Raw genomic sequence first — 20,516 nt, forward strand, 5'->3', positions numbered from 1 at the left:
TCATGGAATGAAATAAAAGAATTTTATTAGAAAGCATCAATGATAGACAGATCAAGCAAAGAAAGAATTTCAGAACTTGAAGAAAGGTCTTTTGAAATAACCCAGTAAGAAAAAAATTTAAAAAAAAGGGAATATAAATAAATGAGCAAAGTCCACATGACATATGACACATCACAAAGCTACTAAATATTTGAATTTTTAATGAAGATGATGAGACAACAAAAGAGACAGAAAACCTATTTAATAAAATAATACCTGGACATTTCCCAACTATAGTAAGTGATTTAGACAGCCTGATACAGGAAACGCAGAAATCCCTAAAAAGATACAATTCCAAAAGGTCTTCTCCAAAGCAATTTATGGTCAAACTGTCAAAAGGTAAAGACAGAGAGAACTCAAAAAACAGCAAAAGAAAACATCTAACCACTTACATGGAAACCCCAATAAGACTAGTAAGGGATGTATCGGCATCAATATTACAGGCCAGTGGAGAATGAGATGTCATATTCAAAGAAAAACAACTGATGGCTGAGGATACTTTACTCAGCAAAGTTATCCTTCATAAATGGAGGAGAAATAAAGTCTTTCCCAGATGTCAAAAGCTGAGAAAATTCATCACCTCTAGACCAGCTTCATAAGAAATGCTTAAGAGAATCCTAGACTTGGAAGCAAAAGAATGCTATCTACAATCATGAAAATACCTGAAAGTGATGATCCGAGATGGCTGAATAGGAACAGCTGTGGATTGCAGTTCCCAGCAAAAATGCAGAGGGTGAGTGAGCATTGCATTTCCAAACGAATTTTTACTGCCCACAGACCAGGAGATTCCTCAGGCAGTAAAGCACCATGAGTCTCCAGTGTGGCTATTTCAGCTGGTGCAGTGGGTCTTGACACAAAAACTCACAGATATCTGGGTGCCTTTTCAACTGGTGACTGCAACACCTGAGAGATAGCCACCAGTTCAACTGAAAAAAAGAGGGCTGAAACAGGGAGCAAGGTGATTTGGCTTGGCTGGTCCCAACTCCACAAAGACCAGCATTCTGAAACACTCTGGATTGAAAGTTTCACAGCAAGCACAGCTGGACCAGTGACAGTCCAGCTCTGTGGGGGAAAGTGCATCCGCCATTATTGAGGCAGTTCTCCACTACCAAAGCAGTCCTCCATTACTGAGGCAGTCCGCCATTACCGAGACAATTTGCCATTACTGAGGCAGTCCACCATTACAGAGACAGTCTGCCATTACTGAGGCAGACCGCCTTTTCTGAGGCAGCTCTAACTATACCCCTATAAACAAAACTGCAAGGAAGTTCACAAAGCAACTGGGCAGAGCCCAGCTCAGCAATGCCTCCGCTGGCAGACTGTAACTAGGCTACCTCCATGCTGGGCAGGGCACCTCTGAAAAATGGCAGCAGAATGAAAGGAATTTATAAATAAAGCCCCACCTTCCTGGGACAGAGCACCGGAGAAAAAAAGGCGGTTATGAGTTCCACTTCAGCAGACTTAAACGTACCTGCCCAGTAGCTCTGAACAGAACAACGGAGGTCACAGCTGAGCACCTGAGCTCCTATAAGGGACAGACTGTCTCCTTAAGCAGCTCCCCAACCCCCATATAACCAAAGAGACATCTCATAAAGGAGTGCTCAGGCTGACATCTGGTGGGTATCCTTCTGGGACAAAGATAACAGAAGAAGAAACTGGCAGCAATCCTTACTATTCTGCAGCCACTGCAGGTGATCCCCAGGCAAGCAGGGTCTGGAGTGGACCTGCAGCAGTCCTATGGTAGGAGGGCCTGACTGTTAGAAGGAAAACTAAAAAACAGAAAGAAATAACTTCATCAGCAACAAAAAGGACATCCACTCAGAGACCTCATCTGAAAGTCACCAACCACAAAGACCACAGGTAGTTAAATCCACAAAGATGGGAAGAAACCAGTGCAAAAGGATGAAAATACCCCAAACCAGAACACCTCTCCTCCTCCAAGGGATCAATAACTCCTGACCAGCAAGGGAACAAGGCTGGATGGAGAATGAGTCTGATGAATTGACAGAAACAGGCTTCAGAATGTAGGTAATAATACACTTCTCTGAGCTAAAAGATCATGTTCTAATCCAATGCAAAGAAACTAAGAACCATGAAAAAAGGTTTGACAAAATGCTAACAAAAATAAACAGCTTAGAGAGGAATATAAATTAATTGATGGAGGTGAAAAACACAAAAACTTCGTGAAGCACACACAAGTTTCAATTGCCAAATCAATCAAGCAGAAGAAAGAATATCAAGGATTGGAGATCAATTCAATGAAATAAAACAATAAGATAAGACTAGAGAAAAAAAGACTATAAAGAAATGAACAAAGCCTTCAAGAAATATGGGATTATGTGAAAAGACTTAATCTACATTTGATAGGTGTGCCTGAATGTGATGGAGAGAATGAATACAAGTTGGAAAACACTCTTCAGGATATTATTCAAGAGAACTACCCCAACCTAGAAAGGCAGGCCAACATTCAAGTCCAGGAAATACAGAGAACACCACAAAGATATTCCTCAAGAAGAGCAACCACAAGGCACATAATCGTCAGATTCACCAGGGTTGAAATGAAGAAGAAAATGCTAAGGAAAGCCAGAGAGAAAGGTCAGGTTACCTAGAAAGAGAAGTCCATCAGACTCACAGCAGATCTCTCAGCAGAAACCCTACAAGCCAGAAGAGAGTGGGGGCCAATATTCAACATACTTAAAGAAAAGATCTTTCAACCTAGAATTTCATATCTAGCCAAAGTAAGATTCATAAGCAAAGGAGAAACAAAATCCTTTATGAACAAGCAATTGCTCAGAGATTTCATCACCACCAGGCCTGCTTTACAAGAGCTCCTGAAAGAAGCACTAAATATAGAAAGAAACAACCAGTATCAGCCACTCCAAAAACATACCAAATGATAAAGAGCATTGACATAATGAAGAAACTACATTAACTAATGGGCAAAACAACCAGCTAGCATCACAATGGCAGGATCGAATTCACAAATAACAATATTAACCTTAAATATAAATGGGCCAAATACCCCAATCAAAAGACACAGACTGGCAAATTGGATAAAAATTCAAAACCCATTGGTGTGCTGTATCCAGGAAACCCATCTCACATGAAAGGATACACAGGCTCAAAATAAAGGGATGGAGGAAGATCTACCAAGCAAATGGAGAGCAAAAAAAATGCAGGAGTTGCAATCCTAGTCTCTGATAAAATAGACTTTAAACCAACAAAAATCAAAGAGAGACAAAGAAGGGCATTATATAATGGCAAAAGGATCAATGCAACTAGAAGAGCTAATGATTCTAAATAAATACGTGTCCAATACAGGAATTTCCAGATACATAAAGCAAGTTCTTAGTGACCTATAAAGAGACTTGGACTCCCACACAATAATAGTGGGAGACTTTACCACTCCACTGTCAATATTAGACAGATCAATGAGACAGAAAAGTAACAAGGATATCCAGAACTTGAACTCAGACCTGGACCAAACAAACCTAATAGACATTTACAGAACTCTCCACCCCAAATCCACAGAATACACATTCTTCCCAGCACCACATCACATCTACTCTAAAACTGACCACATATTTGGAAGTAAATCACTCCTCAGCAAATGCAAAAGAACAGAAATCATAATGGTCTCTGAGACCACAATGCAATCAAATTATATCTTAGAATTCAGAAACTAACTCAGAACCGCACAACTTCATGGAAACTGAACAACTGGCTCCTGAATGTTGACTGGATAAACAATGAAATGAAGGCAGAAATAAAGATTTTCTTCAAAATCAACAATAATAAAGATGTAACATACCAGAATCTCTGGGATACATTTAAAGCAGTGCTCAGAGGAAAATTTATAGCAATAAATGCCCACATGAGAAGCAAGGAAAGATCTAAAATCAATACCCTCTCTTCAAAATTGAAAGAGCTAGAGGAGCAAGATCAAAAAAACTCAAAAGCTAGCGGAAGACAAGAAATAACTAAGGTCAGAGCAGAACTGAAGGAGACAGAGACACAAAAAAAAAAACCTTCAAGAAATCAATAAATCTAGGAGCTGGTTTTTTGAAAAGATTAACAAAATAGACCACTAGCCAGACTAATAAAAAAGAAAAGAGAGAGTAATCAAATAGATTCAATAAAAAACAATAAAGGGGATATCACCACAGATTCCACAGAAATACAAACCACCATCAGAGATGACTACAAACAACTCTATGCACATAAACCAGTAAACCTGGAAGAAATGGATAAATTCCTGAACACTTAAACACCCTCCCAAGCCTAAACCAGGAAGTCGAAATCCTGAATAGACCAATAACAAGGGCTGAAGTTGACACAATAATTAATAGCTTATCAACCAAAAAAAGCCCAGGTCTAGATGGGTTTACAGCCAAATTCTACCAGACATACAAAGAGGAACTGGTACCATTCCTTCTGAAACTATTCCAAACAATACAAAAAGAGGAAATCCTTCCCAGATCTTTTTATGAGACAAACATCATCCTGATACCAAAACCTGGCAGACACTCAACAAGTAAAGAAAACTTCAGGCCAATATCTGTCATGAACATAGATGCAAAAATCTTCAATAAAGTACTGGTAAACCGATTGCAACAGCACATCAAAAAGCTTATCCATCACGATCAAGTACGCTTTATCTTGGGGATGCAAGCCTAGTTCAACATACACAAGTCTATTAACGTAATTCACTACATAAACAGAACGAAAGACAAAAACTACATGATTATCTCAATAGATGCTGAAAAGGCCTTCAACAAAATTCAACAGCCCTTTATACTAAAAACTCTCAATAAACTAGGTATTGACAGAAGGTATCTCAAAATAATAAAAGCTATTTATGACAAACCCACAGCCAATATCATACTGAATGAGCAAAAACTGAAAGCATTCCCTTTGAAAACTGGCACTAAAAAAGGGTGCCCTCTCTCACCATTGCTATTCAATATAGTATTGGAAGTTCTAGCCAGAGCAATCAGGCAAGAAAAAGAAATAAAGGGTATTTGATTAGGAAAAGAGGAAGTCCAATTGTCTCTAACTGCAGATGACATGATTGTATATTTAGAAGACCCAATCTTCTCAGCCCCAAATCTCCTTAAACTGATAAGCAACTTCAGCAAAGCCTCAGGATACAAAATCAATGTGCCAAAATCACAAGCATTCCTATACACCAATAACAAACTTAGAGTCAAATCAAGAGTAAACAGCCATTCACAATTGTTACAAAGAGAATAAAATACCTAGGAATATAACTAACAAAGAATGTAAAAGACCTCTTCAAAGATAACTACAAACCACTGCTCAATGAAATAAGAGAGGACACAAACAGATGGAGAAATATTCCATGCTCATGGTTAAGAAGAATCAATATTGTGAAAATGGCCATACTGCCCGAAGTAATTTACAGATTCAACACTATACCTATCAAGCTACCAGACCTTTTTCACAGAACTGGAAATAAAACACCTTAAACTTCATATGTAACCAAAAGAGAGCCCGCATAGCCAAGTCAATTCTAAGCAAAAAGAATAAAGCTGGAGGCATCACACTACCTGGCTTCAAATTACACTACAAGGCTACAGTAATCGAAACAGCATGATACTGGTACCAAAATAGAAATTCCATTTGACCCAGCAATCCCATTACTGGGTATATATCCAAAGGATTATAAATCCTTCTATTATAAGGACACATGCACATGTATGTTCACTGCAGCACTGTTTATAATAGCAAAGACTTGGAACCAACCCAAATGCCCACCAATGACAGACTGGACAAGGAAAATGTGGCACATATACACCATGGAATACTATGCAGCCATAAAAAACGATGAGTTTGTGTCCTTTGTAGGAACATGGATGAACCTGGAAACCATCATTCTCAGCAAACTGACACAGGAACAGAGAATCAAGCACCGTATGTTCTCACTCATAGGTGGGTGTTGAACACTGAGAACATATGGACACAGGGAGGGGAGCATCACACACTAAGATCTGTGGAGGGGGGACTAGGGGAGGGATAGTGGGGGGTAGGAGTTGGGAGGGATCACATGGGGAGAAAGGCCAGATACAGGTGATGGGGATGTAGGCAGCAAACCACATTACCATGTATGTATCTGTGCAACAAGCCTGCAAGTTCTTTAAATGTACCCCAAAATTTAAAATGAAATTATATATATATATATATACACACACACACACACATACACACACAGACACACACACACACACACACACACACACACACATATATATATATATATATATATATATATATATATATATATATATATAATGAAAATGCCTCAAAGTATAAAATCCACTGGTAGAGCAAACATACAAATAAGAAAGAGAAAGAACTCAAATGTAACCATTAGAGAAGACCATCAAACCACAGTGATAAATAATAAGAGAGGGAAAGAACAAAAGATATACAAAACAATCAGAAGTCCATTAATAAAATGACAGAAATAAGAATGCATGTATCAATTTAATAACCTTGAATATAAACAGATTACACATTCCATTTAAAATATATATATTGGCTGGATGTTTTAAAAACATGTCTCAACTATATACTGCTTACAGGAATCTCATCTCATCTGCAAAGACACTTATAGACTAAAAATAAAGGAATGGGAAACAGTATTCCATTCAAAGGAAAACCCAAAACAAGCAGGAGTAGCCATACTTATATCAGATAAACAGACTAAGTCAAAAGCAGCAAAAAAATAAAAAACAAAGAAGGTCATATGATAAAGGGGTCAACTCAGTATGAGAAAATAACAATTCTAAACATATATGCACTCAGCACAGGAGCACCTAGATATATAAAGCAACTATTGTTAGTTATTATAGCTAACAGGAGAGATAGACTCCAGAATAGTAACAGTTGGGATTTTCAATTCCCTGCTTTCAGTATTAGATCATCTAGACAGAAAATTAACATCAACAATAAAAAATTGAATTTAAACTGTATTTTAGACCAAATGGACCTAACAGACATTTACAGAATATTTTCATCTAACAGCTATGGAATACACATTCTTCTCAATCAGCACATGGAACATTCTCCAGTACAGACTATATGTTATGACACAAAATAAGTCTCAACAGGACAAGGATGACTATTTTCATCACTTCTATTTAACACTGTACTGGAAGTCCTGGCCAGGGCAATCAGGCAAGAGAAAAAGTAATGGGCATCCAAACTTGAAAAGAGAAAATCAAACCATCCCTCTTTGCAAATGACATAATCTTATATCTAGAAAAACCTAAAGACTCCACCAAAAACCTCTTAGATCTGATAAATTCAGTAAAGCTGCAGGCTATAAATCAACATAAAAAATTCTGAAGTGTTTATATACAGCAGTAACGAATTAACTGAGTAAAAACTCAAGAAGGCAATCCTATTCACAATTTAACACTTAAGTGCCCCGGAAGCATTAATACTTGGAACCAATATTCACAAAACTCTGCCCATAACACATCAAATTTACTGAAAGGTGAAAATTTTAATGATCCATCAGGTACCATAGATCTATGAATCTTGTTTTAGTTCTTTGTAGATTCTGGATATTAGCCCTTTGTCAGATGGGTGGATTGTAAAAATTTTTTCCCATTCTGTTGGTTGCCAGTTCACTCTAATTAAGTTAACAAGATATTTTGTTACTTGCCCACTTCATATGCATGTTAACTTACTGCTTAGTAATGTATATTAAAGTTTCATAAGAACATTAAGCTTATTCAGTTGGACAAGTCTAGTTTACATCCTGTAAAAATGCCTATGTGATAGTTTATATTTGGCATATTTTACTGCTTAGCCTTCAGTCTTTCTTTATCCAAAGCCAGTTGTATTTAATTTTTAAGACTTTGTTAAGACTCAAAATAGGCATAAAAATTCTATTTATGTAATATCATTATCATGCAAAGTACAAAATCTCATTCAAAAAGAGGAATAGAGATTTTTATTACACCAAAGTAAATTGCCAAATTTTTTTGTTATGTATGAAAATTGGTAAGAGGCAAATGTAACTTGCTTTAAAATTATTTTATCTTGCAGATCTATTATGTAAGCAATGGGAGTACTCATAGTATTTACTTTTTCAGAGGCTGTTGAATCTAAGTTTTTCTTACTGTTTGTGGACAAGGACTCTGGAATATAGTATAGTGAGGACTGAGTTTTAAGTCCCTTAAGTTTCATTCATTAATTTTTTCTAGTGTGATGTAATTATTTTTTCATTTTCCAATTTCCTCAATTTTTTCTTGGATACCTTAGCAGCTGCTTACATTGAGGGAAAGAGGAACCTACTAAAATTAACAATTTATGTTTGAGGAATTATAATCACAAAATTAAAATGAACAAGTTGAAGAAAATTAACAATGGATACATAACACAATAAAAACATAATATAAAATAAAGCTATATGAAAACATCCTTGCAAAAAACCTAACTTCATTATTTTTATAAGAATAGATATACCAAAAATTTTAAACTGCTTTTTAAAAATCCAGTCATAATATGCATATCATTTATATCTATCTTCTTTTTATTATCTATAATAATCTGTTAGGTACTATAAATATTATCCAAAAATAGAAAATATAATAACTTCTTATGATCTAGTAAGTATTATTTGTTAGAAAAAGGGGTCGGCAAAATAGAATGTTTCTGTAACATTGCTTACTGGCTTATATTTATTCTACTACATAGTTAATTCCTGAAGCTGAAACAATCATTACATTTTGATGTTCATCTCTTTTATTGAACTACCCACAGGGAGATTTATGGGAATGCTATCATGTCAAGGTCGTAGGATTAAATGAACAGTGATGACAGTAAACAAGCCATTTCTCTATATTCCAAAGGGTTTAACTCAGTTACTTAAAATGCCATAAACATAAATAGTCTTCTCTCTCTACAATGTATCCATGACAGATGACTTCAAAATACAGCACTCTAGGGCAATGGCACTTTCCAACTACACAAGCAAGCCTTATTATTGACAAATGACACTAACTTACTTGTAAGCACAAATGTCAGAAAATGCTCCACAATCTAATGTGTACAATTTGAGTGTGCATATAATATAGAACAATATCACTGTAAACTAATTTACTCTTCAATTACAAAAAACAAAAATATGTGTTGTTATAAAAAGAGGATGTTTATAGAGAAAAAGCAGTCAGAATTCAAATTTCTAAACCTTTTAACATGTATTTTCATAATTTTCAAAAACTTTTGAGAACATTTTGTTTTAGAAAATGTAATGTTATACAAATAAAAATATCTAAACCAAAAAGCAAGAATTTAAAACAAAAGTCACAGCAAGTGTCCAGAGATTTATCTCACTAGCCTAATAATGTCCCACTCTCAATGATTACAACAAAAATGTCTTTAAATCTGACAAGATTCCAGATGTTACTTCTTGAAAAACATTTTCTGGTTGGGTAAATGTATATTTTTAATAGGCAGCTAAGTTACAGACTAAGGGACTTTCATATCCTCACTTTAACTCCAGGTGTTTGTTGTGAATGGGTCAAAAATTTTAAATGTCATGCCATTTGTAAGCCAAGGAACAGTTTCGTTAATGTAGGGAATCCAAAAACTAATTTTTATTTTAAAACTAATGACTTTTCTGTTGCTGAAAAAGTAGTCTAATATTTGTGAGAGTTATTTTATATTTACATGTTGATTTTCTTCATTATCATTTGTTTTCACGTAATTCTACGTATAATACATTTTTACAAAGTATTGTACTTCTGACTTAATAAAATAATTATCCTAATTAAAAAAAACTATTTATTTTAGAAAAAATGCATCAGAAATGATGATGGCAACCAAGTGGCTCATACAGTTTTCTGCCTAAATTCTGCATGTGTCTTTATAATAGGATGACTTATAATCCTTTGGGTATATACCCATTAATGGGATTGCTGGGTCAAATGGAATTTCTGTTTCTAGATCCTTGAGGAATCACCACACTGTCTTCCACAATGGCTGAACTAATTTACACTCCCACCAACAGTGTAAAAGTGTTCCTTTTCTTCACATCCTCTTCAGCATCTGTTGTCTCCAGATTTTTTAATGATCGCCATTTTAACTGGTGTGAGATGGTACCTTAATTTGGTTTTGATTTGCATTTCTCTAATGACCAATGATGATGAGCATTTTTCCTATGTTTGTTGGCTTCATATATGTTTTCTTTTGAAAAGTGTCTGTTCGGCCGGGTGCAGTGGCTCAAGCCTGTAATCCCAGCACTTTGGGAGGCTGAGGCGGTTGGATCACGAGGTCAAGAGATCAAGACCATCCTGGTCAACAAGGTGAAACCCCGTCTCTACTAAAAATACAAAAAATTAGTTGGGCGTGGTGGTGCATGCCTGTAATCCCAGCTACTCAGGAGGCTGAGGCAGGAGAATTGCCTGAACCTGGGAGGCGGAGGTTGCGGTGAGCCTAGATCGAGCCATTGCACTCCAGCCTGGGTAACAAGAGTGAAATTCCATCTCAAAAAAAAAAAAAAAAAAAAAAAAAGAAAGAAAGAAAGAAAGAAAAATGTCTGTTCATATCCTTTTCCCACTTTTCAATAGGTTTTTTTTTTTCTTGTAAATCTGTTTTACTTCTTTGTAGATTTTGGATATTAGCCCTTTTTAAAGAACAAATCAAACATAACATACCCCTAGAGTCCAGAGTAAAATGAGAATCCCAGGGCTTTACACTAATAAAATCATTAAAATATCTACCTAATCCTGGAGAGTGTATGTGTTTGGGGCCATATAAATAACTGGGACTAAATTTTCTACCAGCTCCATGGAGGGCCTAGGAGCAAATTAAATTGGATTTAAAATAAATGCCTTAGTATGCTGGTTTCAGTTCACCAGCACTTTATCCAGATCCACCATAAATGGCAAGGGTGAAAGGGCTGAAGATGAGGGAAACAGGAGTGGGATCAGGAAGTGAAAGTATATAGACTGCATGAGAATATTTTACACTCTGCATGAGAATTTTCTGAAAAAGGATATAATTTTTGCTTTACAGTTTTACCTGGCCATTGCTTCCTTTATGTTTTAGTGCTTACTTTATGCCACTTTAAAATATTATCTTGTGCTTATAATGCTTATTCTATGTTATTTTAATTATTATTTTTACTTTAAATTCTTAAAACAGTGAGTTTAAGAACTCTTGTCTCAGAAGTATAGAATATTAAATTTAAATCCAAAAAACACATGTTCTCATTTGAACTTGTTATGTACATTTACATAGCTCTCATGAAACTATAACATAGCCTTTTGTGAAGCTTTAGAACCATTAAAAATATAATCTATGATGCAAATATATTTATTTCCTAAGCATGTTATTTTGGTGGGCATGGGTGAGTCATCTTAGATCTCACTGTTGTTGAGATCACAACTGGCAGATTGTTTAGTCTAGCTCAGTAACTGTCAATATACTTGCAGCAACTACATTCATTGAGTGTTCAGCACATTCCTAAGTAAAGTCTTGACATTTTAAATTATTAAAAAATTCCTTGCAGAAGTTTTTTTTTCTTCTCTTAATAACTCATAGTCTTTATTAGAGAATGGTAACTTTGCTTTAGGATTATATATAACACACACATAAACACACATACATATATAATATAAATAGATCTAGTAGAAATTAACCTATTCATAGGTATAGCTGTAGAGAAAGCTGATCCAATTTATGGTCTTGAGAGTCTATGGCCAACATAATAGTGTTTGCACAGAAATAACAGATAAACTGAGCTGTAATTTATTAATCTTTTTAACAACAATTAAATAATATTTGATGAAAATTCTTTATAATAAATACATAATGCAGAGATTGACAAATACTAGTGTTAACACCTGAAGAATCACCTATAAAACCTTTTCCAGGCCATGTATTTTTTAAAGTTTTTAAATATTTTTAAATTTACGTATAGTAAAATGCACTCTCTGACTTACAATTCTATAAATCTTGACAAATGCATACAGTCATAAAACCACTACTACAATCAAAATATAGGACAGCTCCATCATCTCAAAGAGCTCTCTTATGTGGGCTACTTTCTAGTCAAATCCTCCCTCAAGAGTTAACCCTTGAAAACCACTGATCTGTTCTCTTTGCCTACAATAATGAAGCATCTGTTAAAATATTTTGGTTGCTTTTTTAATTACAATATTTGTTTCTTATTGTTACATTTTAAAAGTATTTTCTATGATTTTCCCAGTCTGAAGGAATGTGGCATTCTCTCAAGTCTTTCACAGAAAAAAATGTTTTTAATTATTTTTTCTTTTACAGATCAGATTTTTGGTACTGTATTTAATAATTCTTTGCCCAAAACAAGTAAGGTCACAAAGATTTTTCTCCTGTTTTCTTTGAGACATTTTATGGAGTTAATTTTGTATTTAAGTCTATGGTCCATCTGGAGTTAAGTTTTGCATAGGGTCTGCAGGTCAAGTTCCAGTTTTTGCATATGAATATTCGATTGTCCCTGCACTATTTGCTGAAAAACTATCATTTCTCCACTATATTGCCTTTGCACTGTTGTGGGAAAAACAAAACAAAAAACAAAGAATGCTTCGTCATTCTTAAAGTTCCAAGTTTTATGTTTTTGTTCCCCTTCTACCTGAAAGAAGTCCTTTGGAATTTCTTTGAGAACATTTCTGTTCATGAATAATTCTCTTAATACTTCATTGAGAATGTTTTAATTTTGCCTTCATTTATAAAGAATATTTTTGCTGAATGTTGAATTTTAGGTTGCCAATTATTTCTCTGGCCTCCATTTGTTTCTGATAAAAAAGTTATCATTTGAATTGTTGTCTATTATAGGTAATAGATTGTTTTTTCCTATATTTTCTTTCAAGAATTTTTCTTTATCTTGGTTTCCAGAAGATTGATTATGATGTGTATAGATTTAGCTTTAATTGTATTTATACGGTTTGTCATCTCTTAGCTTCTTGAGTCTCTAAGTTGACGTCTTCCACCTAATTTGATACATTTTCAACCATTTTTTTCTGTAAATAATGTTTCTGTACCAATTTCTTTCTCCTCTTCTTCTGATGATTCAGTGTTCAAACTTAGACATTTTGTTTGATATTATCCCAGAGATACCTGAAGCTCTGTTAATTTTCTCCTCAATCTGATTTCCCTCTTTTCTTAAATTATAAAATTTCATTTGATCTTTAAGATCATTTACTCTTTCCTCTGTCATCTTCATTCTACTACTGAGCTTATCCAGTGAATATTTTATTTCGGGTGATGTATTTTTCATTTTTTTGGTTCTTTTATATACTTTTTATTTTTCTGCTGAGATCTATCAGTCTATTCATTTAACTTCACTTTACTTCATGGAAGATGATTATAAAGCTGCTTTTAAATCTTTGATAGTTCCAACATCGCCTTGGGACTGGCATCTGTTAACTGTCTCTGTCCTTGAGAAATGGTGAGATTTCCTGGTTCTTTGTATATTGAGTAATTTTGGATTGTATCCTGGACATTTATAATATTATCTTGTGGAACACAGGATCATGTTAACTTCCTCTGGAGAATTTTTTTTATTTTTGTTTTGGAAGTTAATTGAACCTTTTGGGTTCAGATAAGTTCTGCCATGCCTTCAAAGGGCAGCAGTTCCAAAGTCAGTTCAGTTCAGGTCTTGGATTTAGGAAACCTAAGAATACTTTTTAAATCCCTAGATTTCCAAGTCTTCAGTCTTCTTAATTACATAGTTCTCTGTATTTCATTATTCTAATGGCTAGTTTTTACAATAATATAAAAATCAGTAATTAATCATTGAAATGACTATGAGTTTTAGGTTTAGATCAATCTAGACTCAAATGCTACTCTTGTCTCTATTACTTAGCTGTGTAATACTAGGCAAGACAGTTGATTTCTATGAGTCTCACCTTTTTTATCCATAAAATAGAAAAAATAATGTCTTCCTTAGAGTTGCTAGGATGAAAAAAAGACATTCCCAGTGAAGTATCAAAATACTTACCATCAGTACAGAGCTGTGCTCTCAACATCTTATCAGAAAACAAAATCTCAATAGTAATGCTTATATGAAAATGAATAAAAACTGAGATCACACACACACACGGGCCTATTAAACTCAAGGGACTAATAAAAGCTGTTGACTTAAATTTAGGCTGTATGGCTTAAGTAGTTTAAGCAATAGGAAATGTCATCCAAAAAACTAAAATAAACAAAGAAAAACAATATACATTGAGCATTATTTAATAGCACTAAATCTCAAAATATGCATGTTAAAGAATCTCTTAACAGCTTTTTCTCAAGGCAAAAATAAAGATCAATACTATTACTTCAAATGTTAAAGTATGTCAGAACCAGCCCCACCACGGAATCCAAAGATAGATGTAAATTTTTATGTTATAACTAAATTTTTGTAGAATAGCAAGTAGAACATTATAAGGATGAAATTCCTTCATAAATAATGTATATTTGATAACAGGGGTATAACAATAATTAGTATTCAATCCTTACACTTAGGAAGCTACAAGTATACTGAAAGAGACAGGCACATTCACATGGCTATACAATAGTAAGTGATGTATCGTAGATAATTTCAATACAGGTAACAACAACAAAACATAGGGAAGCAGTGTTAGGAAAGATAGAGAAGGCCAAGGAATGCTATAGAAAAAGGCGACATTTGAACTCGGCTATAAATAAAGTGAATATATTTTCTTATTTGTCCTGTGTATGTGTCTTCATATAACAGCCAGACTGATGTTTTTAAAACATTAATCAGATCACGTTGCTCTCCTTTTCAAATACTTCTTTGCTTTTCATGCTACTTAGGATACAGTCACAAATCCTTAACGTGATTAAACAGGACTTTTAATCATCTGGCTCATGTTATTTTCCAGCTCCATCTCAAGCCACTACCCACATCGTTCACTAAGCTCCAGACAAACTACCTTTCTTTTTGTTCATTTTGTTTTTTAAGCCATTTCTCTTCTGAATGGTTTACATGCCCCCTGTGCTGAAGATGCCCTATTCATTTCTTTACATTACTTAGCTTAAACAGAGCTTCTTCAAACAAGTCTTTCCTCACTCCTTAATCTAAAATAGAGCTCCTCTGTTTTATGTGATCCTTCAAAGTACTTTATGCTTTTCTTTCCTATCATTTACCAAAGGTTTATATCTTTTATTTCCATATATATTACACACACACACACACACACACACACATTTTATTTAATTACGTATTCATTTATTTTGGACAAAGTCTTGTTCTGCCGCCCAGGCTGGAGTGCAGTGGCATAATCTCAGCTCACTGCAACCTCTGCCTCCTAGGTTCAAGTAAGTCTCCTGCTTCAGACTCCCCAGTAGCTGGGATTACAGGCATGTGCCACCATGTCCAGCTATATTTTTAGTAGAGACAGGGTTTTACCATCTTGGCCAGGCTGATCTTGAACTCCTACCTCAAAGTAATCTGCCCTCCTGGCCTCCCAAAGTGTTGGGATTACAGGTGTGAGCCACCACGCCTGGCCTATTTCTGTAATTATTAATTCAATATCAATTTCTTCTATTAGACTATAAACTCAGTTGGGGAGGAAGTGTATCTGTTTTGCTCACCACTATGCTAGCACAAATAGGAGCTCAAGAACTATCTTTTGAAGCTGGGTGCAGTGGCTCACACCTATAATCCCAGTACCTTGGGAGGCTGAGATAGGCAGATCATTTGAGGTCAGGAGTTTGAAACCAGCCTGGCCAACATGCTGAAACCCCTGTCTCTACCAAAAATATAAAAAATTTGCCAGATGTGGTGGTGCATGCCTGTAACACCAGCTACTCAGAAGACTGAGGCAGGAGAATTGCTTGAACTCAGGAGGCAAAGGTTGCAGTAAGCTGAGATCATGCTACTGCACTCCAGCCTGGGTGAGAGAGCAAGACTCTGTCTCAATTTTTTTTAAAAGAATTATCTGTTAATAAAATGAGTAAAATTAGTATATTCAACTATATATTACAAGTTAAAAGACGACAGGAAATATTTTTAAAAGGCTCTTCACAAAAAGCAGACTAACAGAAAAAAGAAAAGAGACTAACAAGCATTGGGTATCTATTAGGTATCTGACATTATATTAAGCATTTTGCACACAATATTTCATTTTTTCATATTAATATAAACTAATTTAGTAAGAACTGTTCACTCCATTTTCTGAATGAGAAAATGTGAGCATCAGGAAGGTAAAATCTTTGCTCAAAAGACATGGAATCAACATAAATGTCCACCAATGTCAGACTGTGCAAAGAAAATGTGGTACATATACACGATGGAATACTATGCAGCCATAAAAAAAGAATGAGATAATGTCCTTTCCAGGGACATGGATGGAGCTGGAGACCATTAACCTGAGCAAACTAACACAGGAACAGAAAACCAAATACCATGTGTTACCACTTATAAGGAGGAGCTAAATAATGAGAACACATGGACATACAGAGGAGAACACCACATAGTGGGGCCTATGTCAGGGTGGAGGAGAGGAGGAGGGAGAAGATCAGGAAAAATAACTAATAAATACTAGGCTTAATTGTTGGGTGGTGAAATAATCTATATAACGAATCCTCATGACACAAGTGTTGCTATGTAACAAATCTGCATGTGTACCTCTGAACTTAAAATAAAAGTTAAAAAAGTAAAAAAAAACAAAAAAGCCTGTTTGTTCAAGATTACATAACCTAGAAGTCACACAGCTAATAAGTAATTGAGCTCTTATGGTTGATTATAAAGCTCAAATTCTATGTGGAAAGATTACTTTAACAAAACTGGCTTACATGACATCTATGTATGGTGCCATGATACACGTGCATGGAAATTTTCAAGGATTCATTAATTTTTAAAATATGTGTTGAACAATTATTATATGCAGAGTTCTAGGCACTGGGGCTATACCAGTAAATGAAAGTCCATAATATCAGGTAAAAAAAAAAATTTAAACACTAAATTGTATGTCAAGTGATCGGTGTATAAAGAAGATAAAAGCTGAGAAAATTTAGGGAGTGATGAAGGGAAAATTGTGGTGTGTAATTTTTGACAGAATGGTCAGAGAAGTCCACTTTAATGAGAAAACACCTGTGCAAAGACCTCTCTGAGTATATCATGCAGAAGGAACAGTATGCAAAAGCAGGAAGTGCTTGCCTGTATACAAAACACATGGAGGCCAGGGTGGCTGTGGTGGAGTGAGCCAGGGGCTTAGAAGTGCATGGTAAAATATGAGGTCAGACATAACCATAAAACAAAAAAGATCACAAGAATAAAGTACATAGAAGACTGTCAAATACAGTTTAGCGGTTCAGTAGGATAAACTCCAAACAAAAAATCAATGGTCACTCTACAATGGAAGAACAGTTTTCAGTTACCCCTAAGTATGATATAAATATTCTTATATGCACAGTTGTATTAACCCCATTGGATTAGCAATGGATAATATGGCCACATATTTATCTTGCATTTTCAAGTTGAGAGCATTATTCTGTAGTAGAAACATACACTGTACAATATATAGAAGTTTATAATTTATATAAAACACAAAAAAAGTCCAGGCCCATATGTTTTCACAGTTGAATTCTACCACAGGTACAAAGAGGATCTGGTACCAGCATTCAAATGCAACTTTTGCTGTTAAAATATTTTCTGCTTCTTTTTGAGGAACTTGTGAGTCCAGTTAGAATATATAAGCTTTTCTATGTAAAAGTTAGTGGATTTGTAAACAACTGTTTTAGAGTGTTGCTGACTCTTTAACACTTTTGTTTCGTGCAGGGATAAGTACTCTTTGGCATTTAATAAAGTTAATAAAATATAAAATTATTCTCAATAGACTAGTTTAATTTCCATTATTCCATGATATGTATCATCACTGAAAAAGGGCATACACCAGGTATTTATTCATTAATTTATTCACAAATTTTTTGGTACCTACTATGCATCAGGACTTATTCTAGGTGCTGGGGATATAATTATGGATAAAAGAGTAAAAAATCTATTCTATTGTGTAGCTTACATGCTACTGGAAAACAAAACAATAAAAATAATATTTAAGTAAAATATACGAAATTTAAGTATCAAAATAATAGATGTTGAAAAAGGGATAATAAAGCAGGGAAATGCAATATAAAATATCTGGGGGAAGAAGTAAAATTTTAGACAGAGTAGCTACAGAAGGTTTTTTTTGAGATGGTATCATTTGGAATTAAGACCTGAAGAAAATGTTAAAGCTTGCCAAATGAATTTTTTGAGGGAAAGCATTCTAAACACAGCAAACGTGACCTGCAAGCAAGAAGCCAGGGTAACTAGAACAAAAAGAACAAAAAAGTGTTGGGAGAGGAAGTTGAAGAATTAACAAAGATTGGACCACATAGGGCCTAATAAGTCATTATGAGATATTATTTTCCCCCTCAGTAAATGGTAAGCCTCTGCAGCACCTTTCCAAACCATGTACTGCTTTATATAGTTAAGGCAATATCCTGAATCATACCCGCTGCATTAATAGCAACATAATGTTATAGTCCTGACTACCTATAAGTAAGTATGAATAGATAAACCCAATTCAGAAAACATGAAAAAGGAGACAAGTCCTGTAGATGGGTAAAGTGCTCATGTTATTGTTAGTGTAATGGTTACATTTTATGTCAACTTGGCTAGGCTATAATGTCCAGTTGTTTGGTCAAACAATTCGTCTAACTGTTGCTGTGGAGGTATTTTGTAAATATGATTAACATCTACAGTCCACTAACTTTAAGTAAAGGATATTACCCTCAAGAATGTGGGAAATGCTAATCCAATCAATTTAAGGCCTTAGCAAAAGCTGAGGTTTCCTGGAGAAGAAATTCTACTTCAAGACTCTAATACAGAAATCTTGCCTGAGTTTCTAGCCTTCCAGCCTGTCCTACAGATTTCAGACTTATCAGCTCCCAATAATCACATGAACAAATTCCTTAAAAGGAATTTAATGAATATAAATATCTCTGGAGTATCCTGACTGATACATGCTATTTGTACAAGCAGTGTGATACTATACAAATTTTCTTTAACCTCTTTCAGCTTCAGGTTCCTCCTGGTAAAATGAGGACACCTCGGTATCATCCTTAATAAAGACGCTCAAGGTTAAATGAAATGATCCATGTAAAGTTCTTAGTATGGCACCTAGCACACAACAAATAATAAATATTAGAGTCCATGGATTATTGATATTATTATGATAAATATTGTGTTGACTATTTTAAAGACATGTTATAATTTTACCTTATATGCAAAAATAATAAAGTTTAAAAATATCTGTTTTACACTCATAATCCCAGGAAGCTGGTTAAATACCATCCTATTTATATTCTAGGTATTTTTCTCTAACAGAATCATTTTCATCTAGACTCTTCTTAGTAGTGTCCTGTCTACATTTCAACAGACCCTAAACTCTGCCACAGATTTAATAAAAACATTTAAAGGGGTCAAATAAAATAAAAATATAAAAAGGAAGAACATCAGCCATCTAAATATAATGACCTGTTTTACTACTAGTTTTCCAGAAAACTTCATTGTACAGATAACAATAGCAACAACAACAAAAAGAATTATATGTCCACAAAGGTTTAGGGAGAACATTGTAATTTACAAACAACCAAATTTTGGTTTTAGTTGTACTATATTATCATAAATAATCATATCTGAGATGAAAATCCTCCCTTGGTAAAACTGAATAGAAAATTATAAAAGAAAAGTTTTTAAAAGAACTTATTACTTCTTTATAGTATATGCTTACATGTGTTCCTGTATAAAAAAGAATGATATTAATTTAATAAGTAGAAAGAGTTCACTTTAAAATATTTTTTTAAAAGAGCCATTTCTTATACCTAACATCCATGTTACATATGAGAGACGGTAGACTAAAATACCTGCCTAACCATATTTTGTATTATGTTGCATATTATTATAAATTAGAAATAACTTCCACTGTAGCTACTATAAAAAGTTTAGATTTTCCCTTAAACTTTTATTATTAAAGATTTCAGAAAAATTTTCAAGCAATTTTTAAAAAATTATGTTTTCTAAATGGCTTTTAAATTTGTAGTAATATTTTTATTTCCAACTCCTTTAGTTAACCTATGAAATATTATTTACTCTAATTTATTATAACTCACCTATGAGAAACTGCTCCCCAAGCACCATGTTTATTTGTGAGAATATTGAGAATCTTCTGCTTCAGCTGATTTGCTGTTACATGATCTCGATGTTTGGCAGCACTGATAAGATGGTCACACATCTTTTCTTCCTCTCTTCTGTCAGCAGCATATTGGGCACACTGTGACTATAAAGAAATACAAACAATGGATAATAATAAACTTTTTACTCTGTGTAAGTAAGGATGATATACATTCAACTTAAAGGGTAATAGGAATTCAATTTTTTAAAACTCAAATAATATAATCTTTTGATA

The 20,516-nt window shown here is 34.4% G+C and overlaps 1 protein-coding gene across 17 annotated transcripts in view; it reads right to left on the reverse strand.

The window, feature by feature from the left end:
• NBEA (neurobeachin) overlaps positions 1 to 20,516 on the reverse strand; it is a 702,569-nt gene that overhangs the window by 286,236 nt on the left and 395,817 nt on the right. For all 17 annotated transcript variants that reach the window (XM_074387836.1, XM_074387843.1, XM_074387839.1 and 14 more), the window contains one exon: positions 20,221 to 20,387. In XM_074387836.1, coding sequence (XP_074243937.1) covers positions 20,221 to 20,387 — 167 coding nt within the window. The remainder of the gene's footprint in view (positions 1 to 20,220; positions 20,388 to 20,516) is intronic.

Source organism: Saimiri boliviensis, chromosome 16 (assembly GCF_048565385.1).
Source record: "Saimiri boliviensis isolate mSaiBol1 chromosome 16, mSaiBol1.pri, whole genome shotgun sequence".
Taxonomy (NCBI): domain Eukaryota; kingdom Metazoa; phylum Chordata; class Mammalia; order Primates; family Cebidae; genus Saimiri; species Saimiri boliviensis.